Here is a 19,973-nt window from a genome sequence, read left to right as displayed (position 1 = left end):
CCAACTTAGGGCGAACAAATCAAACACAAGGAGATGATGGACAGAGCGCTGAAACTTTTCAGACACTCACCCCAGTCACAGATATGGCTTGAATCCATCAACATTCTTTAGCTAACTTCACCACGGCAATGGCGAAGTGAGCTAATGAACGACACATGGTGCATCAGCACCTTTTGTGTTGAGGCAGGACACAGCCAATTTATATGCTGCTCTGAAGGACTGCTGCCCTGCTACGCTGTCCTCCTACCTGCTGCCCTCTTGCCCGTGTGAGAAGCACTCAACCTTCATCTGTTGAACCCAGCACCTCAGAGTGCTAGTTGGCTGGCCTCCTGACTTTAGCCTCTGGGACAGAGGGCTTCAACAATTGTGAACAACAAAAACAATAAGATGGGTTGAGGGTCTTAGGGAACGTTTTAAGACCAGCGCATGTATATATTCCTCAAACTTAACTTAGCAAACAACAAGAAAATCCATGGGTCTATTTGAGCCTGAAGAGCGCTCTGAAAGCAACTGGCACAAAGGAAAGACCTTCTAGTGAAGTCAGTGAAAATCCTTTTAAAAGGATGGAATCCCATCACTCACCGAAGTGGCATGCTTCATCACCTGGGATCTCCTCTTGGTTGCAACCTAGTGCAGCCATAGGGCTACTACCCCCACTCTAAGAGGAGCTGTGCTATGCATCTTCAATGCGGATCCTCGCAAGGCTCCGCAATCCAGGATTTAAGGTACTTTATGCAATGGTCCTAACTGGGACCCTGAAGCCTGACCCTGCTCCTCATGGTCAGCCTGAATTTGTGACACGACCAAATATCCACATTTGGTGCTTTGTTTATTTTGGCACTGTTTTAACTGGAATTTTGAAACCTGCATAACTGTGGTTTTACTGATTACATTTTTGTTGTTTAGGTCTTATTAAACAATAATTTGCATTTCTTTAAATTGGTGTGGGGTCCTTTTGTATTGTGTTAACACTGTATTATTGTTTGAAGTGTTGCACAAACACTTTACTGATTGCCTCTAAATTAGGCCTGACTGCTCTGGTCCAAGCTACCGACAGGTTGAGCATGTAGTGCCTGATATTAAGCCATTTCATGGCAGTGCAGTCCCCTCCATACCTCCATACACATCCTCTCTATGTGAGCTGAAGTGGGAGGCACTTCAGGACGCCACTCTTTTAATACTGTTACTGAATATTCTCATGAAACGGCTTGCATATCTCTGGTGTGTTCTTGAGCCCTGATTTAGAAAAGGCATTTTGGAGTGTGTAAAGTAGAACGTCAGTACTTCACGTAGTTCAAATTGCAATTCACAAACCTTTGGCATGTAAATCTCTACTACAGTGGCAGAGAAGTCCACAAACATCCATATAGGCTGTAAATAAATGAATAAACCATTAAAACTAACAGAAACGGACACAAGATTAAATGGTATACCAATATTTAAAGTAATATTGATGTTATGCATGTATCATAATAATTAATGTGAAAAAAATTGTATGAGACAACAGACATACAGTAAAAAGGCGAATGCACACCCTGTCGATAGGCCAACAAAGGAGAGGGAGGTCAAACACTAATAAGTGATAAAATCCTAAAATTAGGCAGAGAAACAAAATACAAAGCCAGTCAGAGTAAAGAGGATAAAACTCAGATTTGCCAGAGCTGGAGAACCAATGGCAGGTAATGTAAAAATATGTTTGCATACCCAACAGAAGCACTAATGATTGATTCTTACCCTGGTATTTTATTAACAGCAGCATGTACAAGCAGGGCCTCTGATACAGAAGCTAAAACACAGATCACTCACTGATCTGAGACAATTCGCAATTGTCGGCCTATTAATCACCTGGGCTGAGTATGCAGAACTTGCAGATATCATTACGCGTGTGCGGTCAGGGCTGTTAGGGCTGCCATTATTGGCTGTGTGCTGCCTTCACAAACTTCACAGAAGCTGCCATGAACAGTTCATCATTGAAGTTCAAACATCTTTCAGCAGCCTCACTGCAAGTTCTCCTGTGGAGTCTGCAGAAGAAGGGGTTAGTAGTGTTCTTTCATCACAGCTTAAGGCCAGACAGAGGCAGCTTGATTTCATGTTGAAAAGGATGCAGTGGTCATGAATTGCATCGGGTTTCCCGCTCCAGCTGGGCATACTGAAATCAAATAAGCCAAACCTTATTTTCAGGTAGTCAATTTTAATAGTCTCCCGTATGGCATACACTAGGTAAATTTGGCTACCGACATTTTTTTTCTATTGCTAACCATACGAGGATCCTGCACATAGCATCTCTGTTTCATCTCTTTTTTCAGAAGTCTCTTATAATGATTGTAAGACACGCTCCTGTCCCAGATAACCCTCATTCCAAATCCCTACAGTGCATTTGTCAGTGTCAGGAACAGCTATTACAACTTTCACTGTGAGCATTTATATCTTCCCATAAATGGCTTTCAGAGAGCATGTCTGGCGAATTTCTTGCTGTACCAATATCTTAATATTAAGCCTCTCCAGGCCCATTGTTGATTTAACTCTTACCTGCTTTGGGCCTGAACTGAAGACTAGGGAAGACTAAACGTTTGTCTAAATCAATTATGATTCGATAACTTAAAATTGAAAACATTTTGCATTTCTCATTTCAAAATAGGATCAAGAGAAGGGCCTGAGAGCACGCTGGCCAATTGTGATAGTATAGCGGACAGCAAAACTGCATCTAGGTTTGAATTGGGAAAATGATAGCAATAGCCGGCTCTTTTGTGAAACCATACATACATATTTTTGTATCCAGTGCCTTGGTGATGGTATTTCCCGTAAATATCCAGGTGGCATTTTTCATTTTGTGCCAAATATTACTGCATTCTTTTTAAAATGTTTACTGACAGAAGCTTAGTCCCACAACAGACCTCCAGAGCAGTGAGTAGACGCGGTAGGCCGACACCTGTCTTCTCTAGCAGGACAGATTTAATATCCTGTGTGTTCCAACTCTCCTTATGTCTGAGCTGGTATCTAGAATGCTGACAATGTTATGCAGAGAGTGAATAATGTAATAGATTTGTGGCCTGCAGTGGAAGCCACGTGACAGAGTTCAAGGCAGGATGCAGCCCTGAAATGATCTACCTTCTGTTGCTTTAACCTAAAGCCATAACATAATAAAGGAGTTTACATCTTACCTGTAGGCTCCAGTCTCTTGTATGAGGACCCTGCCCTCTAACTACAACAATAGAGTCTTCAGCATACTGCATAGTTGATACCGACTGCTCGCGTAGTCTTGGTGGACACTACCTAAGTGTCTTATTCAGCACCCTACAAGTTCAAATGTAGCAAGGATAGCACGCGGCCCTTCTCTAGTCCCCTATTGTTTTTTTTCTGGATCTGAGATAATATTACCTCTTCCAAGCTTGACACAAACCCGGATGTCATAATACAGTTGCTGAATGGCGTGAAGCAGCGGGCCTGGGATTCCCCAGTAATGCAGATTACTCCATAGAATATTTCTATTTATGCCATTACATGCAGTTTGGAAGTCTACAAAACAGGCATATAATTGGGAGACAGAAGGGGTAGTGTGAGCTTCAGTCAGCATCGCTAGAGCTAAGATGAGGTTAGGTTTCCCTCTATTATCGCCGAAGCCTGACTGAAAAGAGGAAAGTAGTTTTTGTTCACTAAGACCTTTAGATCTTCAAGGTATGAAGAGCTACAGAGTTTTTTGCATCTACATCAATGTAGGCTATCAATGAATAGATTTTGCTATCTGAACTAAGGCCCTTTCTAGGTCTCGCCTAGCGACGCAGCTCTGCTGCTCGCTAGCGAGGTCTTTTGTCGTTGACTTGAGTTTGGAAGGGGGACAGGAGATGTGCACTTTCCCAGACAGCCGATGTGCATGCTCACGGCGTGTTTATCAGCTTGCTCCGGGACAGCACATGTGCACGTGCACGGCGTGTCTTTCAGCTTGCGCCCGGAGCTTGCCCCCGGACAGCAGATGAGCACATGCAGGCAGCCCCATCGGCCTGAGTTGGACGCGCACAGCGTCTCTTCACTTTCAAACGCTCCCATCATGCGTTTGACTGGACAGCCCCATCGGCCTGAGTTGGCAGCGGGTCAGCGCTTTGCGCACGGCTGAGGAGAAGCTCTGTTTCTCACTCGGGAGGGACTCCGCTCACACCCTGTCCCTGCCGGCATCCTCCCGAGGCACTTGAGGCTGATGGTGGCAGGCTACTGCGGCTGCAGTCCACGTGCCTGAGGCGGCTCTCCCTGTGACCCGTATTTACGAGATGAAGGAACGAGGGGTCCAGGCATGTGTTGGAACAACACAAGGAGGCGCAATGGAGGCAAGGCTGCTGCTGGTGGCCGCCCTCTGCTGCGAGTGCAGGCTGATCACACTCGGCTGCTGTGCCATGAGATCCAACCAACGGTGAGACACGCTCTGTGGTTCCCTGCGTGCTAGGCATTCCGGCAGCCCTAGCTAGACACTAGCAGACACCATTGAACATCAGTCAGTGACATTATCACAGTGTCAATATTCAACTGGAATCTACTAAGATTTTCCCTCTGGTGGCACACATCAGGTGATCTAAATATAGTGTGCTGGCCACAGGACGCAGAACATTAAAGAACCCCGCAAATAAATAGGAATTCAATAATACCGTACTCCTCTTACAAAATGTTATACAGAACCAGTTTCACACTGTGACCAGTGGAGGGTGACAAATACAAACTCGAAAACTTAGAATGAATACAGTGCGGTTTCTTACTTTAGTGCATTTTTTTATCTGTTGCGGTGAGAAGCTTCAGCTGCCTAACGTGCCCTACCGTGAGCCCCTGTAAAGTATACCTTTCACACCCTTGTATACCCTCTCTCCCAGTGTAGCGCTTTACTCTTGAGGCTCGTGCTTTCCTTTTTTTAAATAAATTATTTTTGGCAGTGGACATGGGCTGGGCACCCTGAATCTGCACCAGCCTCAATATTCACCAGAGAAATGCAGGCAATGTAAGTAATGCCATACCTGACTTCAGAGAGCACGCTCTCACATCCCTTAGTGTGTGGAACCCTCCATTAGGTTTCACACGCAAACCAGGAATACAAGTGTAAGCAAACACTTAAGTGTGGACACAGGTATTGCTTCCCATTGTAATGTGCCAAATCTTCCACGCCACAGGCAGAGTAACCACCAGTGAGATTGTTTACTTCCTGAGCCATCGCTCCTTTCTCTGCTAATTGAAAACCATCTGAGTTTTCCTTCTACTTTTGCAACAGTTATATCAAGTATGCGGTTTGTTTTCGGAGGAACCCGGCAATCAAAAACTGGCCTTATGTGAAACCACTGCATCTGCTTTAATTATTCAGAATGAATATTCCTTCGTTCAATTCTTTTCGACAAATGAAAATACATTTTCAATATTTCAAATTCATTCTTTATTATGTGGTTAATTCAAGAACTATGCACAATTCATTTTTTTACATACATACGTCATTTCAGCCATATAAAAATGATAAAATAAAATCAGTGTTTGGCAACCCACTTCTGTCACTGGAGTAGGTCTCTTCCACCACTACAGCTGCAAAGCTGGTGCCAAATCTACTGCCAGTCCCCAAATCACTGCCACGCAGTCCGTAGTGAGGATATGTTGCAGTAATGTGCGATATTGTGCAGCATAGGTAAATACTTATAAGGTCCCAAAGGCGCGACCGATTGCATTGCAAATGCTTGTTATAAAGGGGGTGCAATACAAAACCCTACTAGGATTGCAGTATCTCACCTGTTGTGTAGAATCCATTTAAAAAGTGAACTTAGGCGGGTTGTCCAAAAGACATCCACTTATTTAAAGGGTGGATGGGAGACCTTTTGGGGCAGGTGCACTATCAGGCCTTCTGTTTTTTTAATAGTTTGAAAAACTCTCTCCATAATTGTCCAGGCAATGGGACTATGTAGGGCTGCTATTTGGGGTTTATTTGCCTCTTCAGAAGTAACATACATATATTTAACGTACTTTTGCTCTAAAGGTTAATGTGTGTAATTTCAGCCATTCAATGTCCCTACCCTCCCTTTTAGCTTCCCACTTCACTCTCTTAAAGGTACGCTTAAGTTAATTTTCATCATCACTTGAGGATTCGGCAAGATTATATTTTCTTGGTGCCCTTGCTTTTGTCTTTTTTTGCTCCATTAGCGAATTTCTAAACCAACTTGCTCAACCGCTTTGATGTCAATTTGTTTGAGAATGTATTCTTTGTGCGGTTAGTGGCATCACTGTGTTTTTCTACCAAGTGCTTAGCCATAAAAGCGCAGCACATTGCTGACAAAGTCTCTCACTAATATTGCTCACATGGAATATTATCTCCTTTACTTGTGGTAATCCCAGCCAGTTTAATAATGTAGGATTAGCACAGTAAACCCAACCACTGTATTTTTCAAAGCTCGGGCCCTGGTACACGCAATGCAAAAGTTAGGGAAAATAGTTACTTCTCATTCTTAGAATATTTTAATAGCTGTTAATTGCCTGAAGAAGTTGGACATAGATAAGGAAAACAGGTTAAGGATGCTCTCACTGTTTTGACTAGTGTGTGCCATCAGGATTGGGCAAGCAAAAGGTAAATTGCCATATAAAGCTCGAAGACGTATGGACTAAAAGTAGTTTAAAACGTGCAATTAAGCCTTTGAATGATTGTGAGTGGGAGGGTCCATCTGGCCTGGGGTACCCTAGAAGCTGTTTGGATATTCTGCAGCCTCAGGATTTGTCCAGCACCCCCGAAAGTAAATTTGAGTTACAATTGCCAGCAACCAATCAATAGCTCTTGGGAAATTTCTTGGCCTTGTAATGCATCAAGTAAGTGGTCTAATAATGTATTTTTTCGCAACTGAATATAAACATTTACAACTATAAAACCAAGTGTTTCATTTTTAGCTTCTACCTTGACAAGGAAGGCCTGCATGAAGGAGCTGGCCATACGTATACATTTAAATTTAAAGGAGACTTTGGTAAAGTGGAAATTACCACATCTCTCCCCTTTTCTGGATATGACTGCTGGGGTTAAAATGCTAAATATGTCCGAAACCTGGGTGAGACAATGCACCAGGACTCCTGTATTCAAATGTCCCTTACTGTCTGCTGTAGAGGTGGTTTACTGGTCCATTTTGCAATGGGCTGCTTGTGATTGCAGAGGTTTTTTATTCCCCATCTCCAGCATAAGGAACAATGTCGAGTAAGTTGGAATAGAAGGATGTTCAGGAGCTGGCCCGCTTGCTGCGGGGTAGCACGCTGAGCCTGTTCCAAGGAATGGCAAGGGTTATCTGCTGAGGCCTAGATCCCCTCCCACATGGCCATGGAGGGTGAGGCCAGATAATAAGGGTGACCCCAGATTCCAGCAGTATCAGCTCACAAGTCAAGTGGACCCCAGACCTCTCCCTGGACACCTACTCACCCATTTGCACAGGGCCGTGTCATATGGGGCCTCAGGGGAGTCAAGTAGGGCCATGAAGGCTGGGCCGTACCAGCCACAACATATGTGTGTCCCTTGGAAGAGGCCCAGGCCCCCTCCACTTCCCCTCTGGATGGGAGGCAGCCCAGGCGCACTGCGTGGCTGCCTAGTGCATACCTCTGCCAAGAGGCAGGGATCACCGCTGTGGGTGCGGGCCGCCCCAGGACTCCGCCTCTCAGTTTGTACAGGCCCCATGCCTCAGATCACAAGGGGGTGCCCCCAGAACTCCTCCTCTCTCACTGCTGCACACAGGGTCCCAGGAGAGGGTGACTCAGCCCCAGTTGGTCCACGTCAAACACTGTTTCTCATAGAGAGGTCCACACTCGCACTGTTGGGCAAGGAGCATCTGCGGATGGGCCTGGAGAGCCCAATCGCCCCTACCCATTGCGGCTCTGTAGACCATCAATGAGGAGCACCTCGGCCACGCCGCACGGTTGTCTCTGCTTCACCTCCATCTGAACAGGGGCGCAGGAAGGCTCTGGCTTGATTCAGCAGCAGGGAGGCCAGCAGAAGAGGCTTCTAGTTGGTGCTGTCAGGTAGGATCATAACAGATGAAGTACGGGCGGTGGAAGCTCCTCAAGTGCAACCACCATCTTAGATTGCTTGGCCATGCCCCCCTCCCCAATTTAAACATCTAACTATAAAACATAAGGCTCGCTATTCTTATACTCCTTTTTTTCTGACCAACACCTTGAAACAGCACACTGCCTTTCAATCTCTTAGGACTGCAAATTCATACATTTTGCATATCCATTTCACCATCACACTTCTCACCAGTGAGTGGGCTTTCTCTATTGCCATAGCTAAGGTCCGGAATTCTCATAATCTCAGATCCCAACCATCTGTCTTAACTTTTATGAAGCAGTTTAAAGTTTTGCCACTTAATTTACTTTTCCCATCTCCTCCGTGATGGTTCCTATGTTACAGACACATTATGCCAAGATGCTTAGGTGATACTACGCTTTGTAGATACCATTTAACATAACATAAAGTAACATACCAAGGATCAAGTTGTTGCCTCACAATTACCACCTTCACTTCCTATACTTTGTTCTTTCCCTAACATACTCTGCCTTTGAACTTCAACTTTATGTTGCAGTACATCATCAACTCAAACGCAGCCCAATTGTGGCCATCCAAATATATTCCATTTATAGCAAACCTTTCTTCCTCTATTTCTCAGAATAAGTCAGATAAATTATTATGAAACTAATTATGAATAAAACATAAGAATAGGTAAAACTTACATTTATTACAGCCCTACATATTGGTTTCTCAATATTAACATAAGCTTAACTTACATTTTCAATATCTATCACTAGCCCCTCTTGCATTCAGTGCACCAGGAAACTCCACATTCGAGGGGGAGATCTTTGCATGTTAAAGTATAGGGTAAATGTAAAAAAAGTATTTAACTTGAAAATAAATATTAAAAATATGTTTGCATTTAATATATATTTCTAAATTAACTTTACATATCTATTACCAATGAAGAATAAAATAAAAAAAAATATCCAGTGGGTTGGACCTGACAGCCTTGATGTGATTTGCCCCCAACCTTTTACATTCAATCCTCCTGTTTTTGCTAACTTTGATTTTGTTAAGCTTAGGACTCAGCACACTTTTCAACTGTTAACCAGTGCTAAAGTGCTTGTGCACTCTCCCTAAAATATGGTAACATTGGCTATCACCCAATTGACAAATTTAATTTGCTCAAAAGTCCCTAGTAAAGTGGTACTAACTGTACTCACGGCCTGTAATTTAAGTGCTACTATTCGCCATGCAGCACTCATTGTGCCACCCACTTCAGTAGTGCTTTAAACCTGTCACAGGCCTGCCATTGCAGCCTGTATGGGCAGTGTTAATCTGGCATTTCGACCTGGCAAAATGAATCTTTTGACAGGCTTAAACTTTCATTTTTAATACCTATCTTATATTTCTCTACTCCTATGGTAGGCCCTACACAGCCCAGAGGGCAGGGTGCAGTTTATGTAAAAAGGTGGACATGTACCTTTTGCCTTTACATCTCCTGGTAGTGAAAAACTCTTACATTTATTTTTCACTACTTCAAGGCCCACCTCTACCATCTGATAACATTGGGTTACCATATTCAATTTAATAAATGATCACTTTCAATTGGGAGTAGATAGGAATGTTGGGGCCGATTCACAGAAACAAATCTGAGATAAAATCCTAAACTTACTACTTTTGGTATTCACAGAAGGCATTTAGTAGTAGTAAAGTTAGGATTCCTAAATTTACTACTACTAAACTGACACAAAATCCTAACTTTACGACTTTCAGTATTCACAAAAGGCATTTAGTTGTAGTAAAGTTAGGAATCCTAACTTTACAACTACTAAATGCCATTAGTGAATACCGAAAGTCCAAAAGTTAGGATTTTGTGTCAGGTTAGTAGTAGTAAAGTTAGGAGTCCTAACTTTACTACTACTAAATGCCTTCTGTAAATACCAAAAGTAGTAAGTTTAGGATTTTATCTCAGATTAGTTCTGTGAATCAGCTCCGTTGAGTTTCGTCAGGATTTTAAGTCACAATTCTGAAAATGACATTTCTAGAATGCTAAGAAAAAAAGGGGGGTGTCCTAGCCATCACTTTCAAATGCTGCTAGACCAATTTAACAGACTAAAGGCCATCAATCCTATTGAAATGGGCTTGCAGCATTTATTTGCTACTTCGTTCTGCTCACTTTACTCCACATTTAATCATGGGTCAGGTAAGTGCGGATACATTTTAGTCAAAAGCAAATGATAAAAATTAAGGCAACAAATAAAACAAAGACATCCAGACTTTGTGATTAAGTAATGTGATATAACAAACAATACATGAAGCGTGATACATAACATAAATTGTCTAAATATTATATCACCAGTCTTAGTTCACAAACGGAGCAGCTACTAGGACAACCTTTAGCATCCACATTGTGTAACAAATTTAAGAAGCTGCTACCCACAGGGAATAAAGACAGTAGGCCCAGTAGTGAGAAAATTCAAATAACATTTCTACTGGGGGAAACCTAATCAAAAGGGAAAGTCCCTGCGTTGTGTAATGCTGACGTGTTTTGATTCCCAAGGTGGTTTGTGGGATTCTCTTCAGGGCGTGGTCTGGTTTATCTGATTGAATAGAGAAATAAACGTGCACGTTGCAGGCGATGGCAGAGGCCTGAGACAGGTTTGAAAGGCTACTTTGGTGGGTGGAGCAATCAGCGCTGCAAGCCCACCAGTAGCATTTAATTTACTGGCTCTGGGTATCTGGGATACCGGTTTACAAGGGACTGACAGGAAAATTAAATTAGCCAAACAGGTGTAGACCAATCTTACCATATTTTACCATAGAGAGCACATGCACTTTACACCGTACAGCAGTGATAAAGTGCCCAGATTCCTAAAACCACCAACACCAGGTCAGAAAAAATACTAGAGGAAGGAAAATAGTTCAGGGATGACCCTGCAAAAAGGGCTAAGCCCAACAAATGTACTCTAAATTGGTGTGGGATTATTCTGCTGTTGTGTTTTCACTTTACTATTGTCTGTGTGCTGCATAAATATTTTACATATTGCCTCTAACTTAAGCCTGTCTACTTTTATGCCAAGTTACAAGAGAGTTAAGCACAGGTTAATTTGGGGTTTGTTTGTGTTTCACCCAGACTAGAATTGTGGTTGCTGCATTAGTAGGGTTTTATCCTCCTCAAACAGTAACCGAGTTTCCTACAAAATGCCATTTCCTTTATTTTGAAATAAATCTTTAATTAATGGAAATATGAAAATGCAATTAAAATTATTTATGTGAAGACAACATTTAAAAAGAAAAAGTACCAAAAGAAGAAAACGATTTATAATCGATTAGTTATAGATAAAAGTGATGTATATAATTAATAAAATGAATTTATTTATATTTAAAAAATATTGTTACATGAATTTTTCAAATTCATAAGGTGGTATTAAAATATATCTTAGTTAAATTATAAATACAATAACATTTTAATATATTTTTTAATCTTAAAAATCATGTATTTATATTTTTAACAATTTGAAAGAAATCCAATTAATTATATTCTATTTCATTTAGGGTTTTATTTAAATTCCCTACAATCATTATTTTCGATGGAAGGGAAGTATCAGTGAATGGCCATATGTGATGCTGGACTTACTACTTGTTGTTATAGTAATTTACACTCTTTTTTGTGAATAAGTGAAATTTAGGAAACAAATAAAATAGTAAGTTACTCAAAATTGTTAGTCACCTTTAGGAATCAGGCCCCTAATACTTGAGGGGTTTGTGGGAAGGGTGACGTGTGGCCATGTTTTATAAGAATTGAATGCCCTCTGCCATACGTTTAAATGATATTGCCAGTTACATCTGAGTTTCATCACCTTGAAAGTAACTCAACCCTTGGCTTCGTTCCTATATATGGCCACAGACTGCTTAATGACTTGCAATTTCCTTCTAATATACAACAGGGAGAATTTAATCCCATATAAAAATAACAAGATATTATTATTACTATTATTATTGTAATTATAAGGAAAATGTTTTGGCAAGTTGTGATAGTATTGTATTTTAATGAACTGAATCTATCATAAACCTGATTGTTCAATTGTTTTTTTTCTCAAAATCATATTCCTTGAGACACATCTTTAGGCCAGGGCAAAATACTTTTATGCAAGCATAATCTCACTTAAATCTATTATTTCCATATCATAGTGTGTTCTGTATTTCGTTCAACTTTTAATATTAATTAGGCCAGGTTTTGAGCACAATTTTCCACCTAGGGACTTGTTTGAGTTGAAAACTTCTAGAGGGATCTGTGAAACTGGATATGTGCTGTATATGTTGCGCTTGCAATGTTCTCTGTGTGATTTTAGAAACTGTAGTGAAAATATATTGAGCTGATTTCTTTTGTGACATTAATATGCACTTAACACCGCAAGAACAATTTTCATGTAGATGACCCCCCAATACATTAAACATCTATTTTTGTCACATATGCTGACGATACACAGCTGGTGGTTGCACTTAACCATCACCAGAATACTCCATCTGACCTGGAAGCTTATTTCGAGAATGTGGCATCCTGGATGGACCACTCCTGTCTCAAACGTAATGGAGGAAACTCCTGCTCCTGGGCAATAAATGAGTATGAATCATGAATTAGCTTGGCCAACTTGTCTTGGCCCTGCCCTGACTCCCAGTACTAAAATCAAAAGTCTAGGTGTTTGGCTGGACAAATCCTTTAAATTCGATCACCAAGCAGTTATGCTGGCTGGGGCTTGCTATGGTACTCTCAGACTCCTGCGAAAAGTCTTACCTCTCCTTCCCATGGGAGCAAGAAGAATCATGGTTCAGGCCTTGGTTCTCTCTCGTCTGGACTATGGGAACTCCCTTTATATAGGAGCTCCCAATTCAACGATAAGGAAACTCTACGTTGTTCAGAACTGTGCAGCTCAGCTACTGCTCGGTACCCCAAAAACACAGTCAGCTAAGCAAGCTTTAAAGACCTTACACTAGCTTCCAGTCTCAGAGAGAATACATTTCAAGTCCCTTTGCATAGCCCATAAAACCTTATGGGGGAAGGGCCCTTCAATCAACGATTGCCTCATCACCTTCTATCACCCCACGAAATGTCTACGTTCAGCTAATCTAAATTTGGCCATTATCTCCAAAGTCAAAAGGGTGAGATCTGGAGGAAGGTCCTTCTTGTACAACATAGCCAGACTTTGGAACACTCTTCCTACTCATCTTTGATCCGAGTCTCGTCACCTTTCTTTCCGAAAGCTCCCCAAAACATGGATATTACAAAATGGTTCATGCTCAACTAATAGTTCCTCTCTGTCCTGCTGCTAGCGCAGGGATGCCTTCGGGAAGCTACGTGCTTAAAAAATGCTGTTAATAATAATTAATAATAATTTTTGTAACTATGGTACGCAATGGCATCACCGCAAGCAAACATATTACCACCATAACCACCCAATACATTGAGCAGTTATCTTACTTTGTACAGCAGGGTGTAGGTCATTTGCAAATTTCATGGCAGGTAGTGCCCAAACAAACGAGGTGTAAAACCTATATTTCTAATGTTTAGAAAAACCTTATGTAATTTCTCCTACCCCTACATACCACTCTACTTTTACCCAAAGTGGGACAGGGTATATTTACTATTTGTCAGTTTTATATGTGTGTTTCCCGAATTGGAATGTGCATGTTACTCTGCGGGTAGTGTATGTTTCTTGGGACTAAAAAATGGTCACAACTAAAATGCTGGTGATATGTGAGCTCTGATTAGCACTAACACATTTTAAACCAGTATGAAAAAACAACATTTAAAAAAAGAGAGAAAGGTAAACTGTTGTAGACAGTAAACTGCTGCAGCTTATCTAAAGTATAGTGATCTATCTAGCTGCAGAGATCAAAGAGAGAGGAGAAGTAGGATGAGAGGGACAGGGAGATATGAATCTCTTTACATATAATGTTGCTTCTATTGCGAAAACAAACATTGCTGTTTTACAGGTCACTGTGGAAGAAATCGTAAGCTCAATCAGATCCTAGATGTACCTTCATTTTACATGTTAAACACATGGGTAAACTAATTTATAGTTTTGCCTTTTGAAGTGTTCAATATAGCAAGATTGAATTGATCATTGTACACTTCTCCAAGCAGATTGACACCATAGGTTAAGTGCATTAACAATGACCTGCAGTTTAAGAACAGTGCACCAAGGCTCTTGTACCCATGTGACTCATCGCATATATATAAGTAGTATGACATTATCTAAGATCTATTATCTGAAATTAAAATGTAACACTGTATTTACTGGTATGTGTGCTATGACTGGTTTCTGAAAACATTTGAAAATGCATTGATGTCTACAGGACCAGGGTGACATTTTCTGTTAAGCAAATACAGAAGGATGCAGCTGAATCAACTTGTTGGCCTGTATATTATGGTCTGAAATACAGTATTAGAGTTTCAATGGTTGTTTTTATTTAACCTTGAATTCCTCAAGTTTTCTGCTGAATACAATCTGATATCCAAACTTGTATATATTTCAGCTGAATTCAATAATAAACATTTGAAACTGGTGGCTACACATTGAATTTCTAGCAGATGTCAAGTTTAATTTATACACAATGATCATATTTTTAATATTTTATTAATTCCAGAATTGTCCACCATTTGCTACTAAAGATCAATATTTAAAATTGATGTTTGTAGTACTTTACTTCTTCTGTGTTTTGAGTAAATATTATATCACTGTAAGTATCACAATGTATATATTATCTTTACATTTGTAGTAAAACCATCACCCCCATCAAACATCAGTGCTGAAATTGCAGTGGAAGCTAAACTCTTGAATGTGAGCTGGAAAAGACCGAACCTTCCGGTGGAAGATCTTCGGTTTCAGGTTCAATATTCAGCAGATGGGAAAGAAGGCACTTGGAAGGTAGTACATATTTATAATAAAATAGCGGCTTACAGAATTTACTAATGTTAGTTGCCTCAATATTGGCTCTGTTGTTTTTTCCTTTTTTTTCCCCATTACAACAAAACATTTTAATATTTATGATTTTAGAAAAATGTAATGGCAATTATCTTAATGCAAATGAAAACGTTTTGTGGAAAAAAGGATATCTAGAGTACCAGTAGTTCAAACAACCTTCGTGTGGTTGATAATGCATTGATGATGGTATATACAGGGATACATACTTGTGATGAGATTGTGTGGCCAACTTCTGGAATTCTTAGACAATTATTTTGTTTAAAACTAATTAACATTCTTTGTGGACAAGTGAATTAATTTAGTCTGAAATTTCTATTCATTGGCTGGCAATCAAATTCAAATAATATGTATGTTCTACAGTTGTCATCAAATTCCATTCACTAAATCCTAAGTAACTGAAAATGTCACTGTTATATTCAGAACTCAAACTTCATATCCTGTGTAAAGCTCAATTTAAGGGTCAAGTTGGTGGTGGTGTAGGATGTGCTTTCCCTACCCTCCAATCCCCTGATTAAGCTTCAGTCCATGGATTGCACTGGCAGAGCGGTATCTACGATGTACTGCCTCCTACAATGTCAACAATTACTGTTGGCCCCCTGTGTCAAGTAAATTAAAGCCGAAGCACGACTGACAAATCCCTGTCCAGGGGACCAAGAGATCTTTGGTGCAGTGAAACATTGGTTTATAATAGTGGAGACAAGAAAGAGGCAGGGAGTCCCTGGTATCACTGATCCATGTTTACAGAAGAACACGTGAGGCAAATTTTCCCAACAGAGGGGCAACCAAAGTCTCCAAAGCTGACATCACAACATGGCAGCAGCAAAGGTGTGAAGTACCATTCCATTGAAGACATGTTGATGAAATCTACAACACTGAAATGATGCAAACGACGGAAACAGACACACAAGTGCTACTGAAGAAACCCCTACACTCGCCTTAGGGAGGATTTAATAATGCCCTTGTCATCAGAAACTACATGGATTCCATGTTCAGGTGACTGTAAGAAGAGTTTACTTTTTCCAGACATTAAGACAAATGTCAAAATGCTGAAAGGGAATAAGGATGACATAATGGAAGAACAATGGTTCCACAAACAGCGGTCATTGTGATGCAGAAGCTAAACATTGTCCTCTAGGGAAAACTGGCTGAACTTGAGGTCTGTTCATTAGGAAACACAGTAGATCATATCATCCAAGAGGTGCCAAAAGTGGTAGATGACCATCACACTGAGGAATATCTGCAGAAACTTTATAAAAACATAGTTAGCCAGACAAAACCTGTCCCCTAGAGCTGAACAGAACACACAGAATTAGCTCCCCTGTGGGAAAATAAGGTGCAAGCTTACATCCTCACTAGAGCACAGTGCTATGTGGTTAAGGACGAGATATTGGCAGCAGCATGAAAGAAAAAAGTAATTGTGTTTAAGGGACACAAAATCTATCTTTGCCAGGCTTTTTCAGCAGTAATACTACAAAAAGATAGTTAATCCAGTAAGTCACTGACTTCATTAGCATGAAAGAAATAACATACAGATAGGGCCACCCCTTCTTTTTTCACCCTTTTTCCTCTTTGCATTTTTTTCCCTTCTTTTGCCGGCTTCCCCGTTTTTCCTGCCACTGCTGCCCCCGCAGACCCTCCCACACAGCGCAACCAGCCCGAGCCAGTTCCCCTCCCCACTTCCGCCTCCCAGTTATCCAGCCCTCCCCGACCCCTACTTAATCGCGGCCGCTGCACGGCCATGCCCATCTGCGCCCGTCCTCGACCCGGCCGCGACCAGTGCCAGGAACCCTGGACCTCTGCACCACCAACGCTACAACTCAGCGGCAATCCAGGCACTCAACCCTGTTCGCAACAACAACTGCAAGCTAGCATCACCAGCTGACACCCGTGGACCCTTCAGCTGTCACCACTGCCGGCACACCTGCAGCACCACCAGGAACACAGACTGGGCACAATGCCCGCAAGAGCACAACCGAACCGAAGACCCTGCAATGCATCCTCCTCAACGTCACTCCACAAACACGCCACCGAAATCTGAGACCTCCTCGACAGCACCACCCCAGACGTAAGCACTCTTCACCGAAACCTGGACCAACACCAAGTCGGGACCCGACATCGCCATCGCCATTCTCCAAGGATACAAGATCTCCCGGAAGGACTGCCTCACTCGCCCGGGAGGAGGAATCGCCATCGTCCACAAATCCACCCTCCGGCTGAGCACACTCCCCGACGAGCCCACAGACCTGATGGAACACCTACACTTCAAGGTACAGGCCAGCCCTACCACCACCCTCTGAGGAATTCTCATCTACCGACCCCCTGGACCCTGCGGACCTTTCACAAACTACATCAAGGACATCATCTCCCAGCAAGTCATCGCATCCACCAACTACACCCTGCTGGGAGACCTCAACTTCCACCTTGACAACCAAATAGACCCCACCACCGCATCCCTCCTGGACAACCTCTACAACATTGGACTCTGCCAGATTGTGACCGAACCCACGCACTCAGCAGGATACACTGAAGATGATGAAGTCAATCCACTACGAGGCCCCCACGGACCCCTGCCCCCACCACATCTTCAACAGAGTCGCTGACACCATTGCCCCCATGCTTCGCCACACCATCAACCGTTCCCTGGCAAACGTCTCCTTCCCCGATGACTGGAAACACTCTGATATCAACCCCCTCCTAAAGAAGCCCTCGGCGGACACCACCAACCTCAAAAAGTACGGACCCATCTCCGTGCTCCCGTTCCCAGCGAAAGTCATCGAGAAAGCCATCAACAGCCATCTCGCAACCTTCATCAAAGAGCACAACATCTTCAACTCCTCCGAATATGGCATCAGAAAAAAAGCATAGAAACTGCCCTCCTCGCCGCAACAGATGACATCTGCTCCCACCTGGACAGAGGAAAAACAGTAGCCCTCATCCTCCTTGACATCTCAGCGGCCTTCGACATAGTCTCCCACCGCACTCTACCACGCAGAATCCACGACACAGGGATCCGGGACAAGGCCCTTGACTGAATCCACTCTTTCCTCTCCGGCAGAACGCAGCGGGTCAGACTCCCTCCTTTCCGCTTGGACCCTACACCAACCACCAACAGAGTGCCCCAGGGATCCTCCCTCAGCCCCACGCTCTTCAACATCTACTTGACTCCCCTCGCCCCCATCGTTAAAACCCCGGACTCAACATTGTTTCATATGCAGATGACACCCAACTCATCCTCTCCCTATCCAACGAACCCAATGCAGCAAAACACAACTTTCAAAAAGGCATGGGCATGGAAGCCGTCGCCAAATGTATGAAAAGCAGCTGCCATCAACTCAACACTGACAAAGCAGAAGTACTCATCATGGGCCCACACCCCGACGCCTGGAACGACACCTGGTGCCCCCCCCTCTGAAGACCACCCACCCCCAGAGACTCATGCAACCTTGGAATCATCCTGGACTCCGAGCTCAAAATGGACTGCCAGATCAACTCTGTCGCATCCTCCTGCTTCCACACCCTCTGCCTCCTATGTAAGACCTTCAAATGCATCCCCCTCGGGCACAGAAAGACTGTCACTCAAGCCCTTGTCACCAGCAGACTCGACTACGGCAACGCACTCTACCCCAGAATAAATAAAAACCTCACCTGCAAGCTACAAAACATCTAGAACGCCGCAGCAAGACTGGTCCTCGACCTGCCAATACACTGCCATATCTCTCAGCACCTGCGCACACTCCACTGGGTCCCCATTGAGGCTAAAATCACCTACAAAATTCTCACCCACGTACACAAAGCCCTCCACAGCACCGGACCAGCATACCTGAACAGCCGACTCAAATTCCATGCACCCCAAAGGACCCTACGATCAGCCCAGCTCTCCTACGCCGTGGTCGCCCACGCCAGAAAGACCAGATCGAGAAGCCTCTACTTCCTCGAGGCCAGAGCATGGAACGCCCTGCCGCTCCACCTCAGACAGACAACATCACTCCCCCATCTTCACGAGAAACCTCAAAACTTGGCTCTTCGACAGACCCCCTCCTTGATGGACTGGAACCTGCACCTCCTCTCAAGCATCTTGAGACCCTTACTGGTGAGTAATCACGCTTAACAAACACATGATTGATTGATTGATTTCCTTTTGGCATGACCAGTAGCATCACCTCTGCTTAGTGAAAGAAATGAAGGGCCTTCTGAGACAGGGATCCAAAGCTAATCCAGAAACGCCCCCGTCATGCACAGTGAGAGAATTGGACAGTTGTGACTAGGAGTCAACGAAGTGGGAAACGCTCTGCAAGATAATGCAAAGGAGAAGAAGAAGGTGACTTCCAACTGTGCCAGGATAGTGATAAAGAAAAAACTGTGATGAATTACCCACAGACTCTCTTGCAGAGTATTGTAGTTGAGAGGTCTGCAGGGGGGGGCTAACAGTATAAGCTACAAATAGTTTAACTGTCTATGGGGGAGATCTTGTGAATTTGGGATGGGGTATATTTGGGTAGCTTCACTTCTGAGAGAATTAGACATCTCCAATGGGCTAACCCTATTAGTTGCAATATTATTTAATTTCTGAGTTGGGGTTTATGTCAAGGTGAGGGATACATCCTGTGGCTTGGAAATATAAGGCTCACCCTGTATGCCACACTTGAGATCAACAATATAACCAAATGACTCATAGTACCTAACAATAGAGAGGTTAGAGCAATATTGCCTCATTAAAACACAACCATGAAAATTGTTAGCTTTAACACAAATAGCTTAAACACTCCCCTCCAAGGGGCTGGCCATCTTGCCCATTATGAAGGCTTCACAGAGGGATATATGTCTTATATATTGCCCATATTCCCCTGTAGCACACCTTCTGAAACATGGCTGCTTCTACATGAGAGCCTTATGGTTCCAGAGAAAGTGATTCTCCTCAGCTTTGACCAAAACAGCAGTATAGCAATTCTTATCTCACAAAATTGTAAGTGGGAGGTCATGCAAGTGAGTTC

At 42.8% G+C, this 19,973-nt stretch overlaps 1 protein-coding gene across 1 annotated transcript in view; it reads left to right on the top strand.

The window, feature by feature from the left end:
• The window catches only part of LEPR (leptin receptor), a 943,611-nt gene that overhangs the window by 801,489 nt on the left and 122,149 nt on the right, over positions 1-19,973 (top strand). Inside the window, exon 11 of the mRNA XM_085602358.1 lies at positions 14,777-14,925. Coding sequence (XP_085458484.1) covers positions 14,777-14,925 — 149 coding nt within the window. The remainder of the gene's footprint in view (positions 1-14,776; positions 14,926-19,973) is intronic.

The sequence above is a fragment of the Triturus cristatus genome, chromosome 4_2 (genome assembly GCF_964204655.1).
Source record: "Triturus cristatus chromosome 4_2, aTriCri1.1, whole genome shotgun sequence".
Classification (NCBI taxonomy): Eukaryota; Metazoa; Chordata; class Amphibia; order Caudata; family Salamandridae; genus Triturus; species Triturus cristatus.
This window is presented reverse-complemented; position numbering and strand designations above follow the sequence as displayed.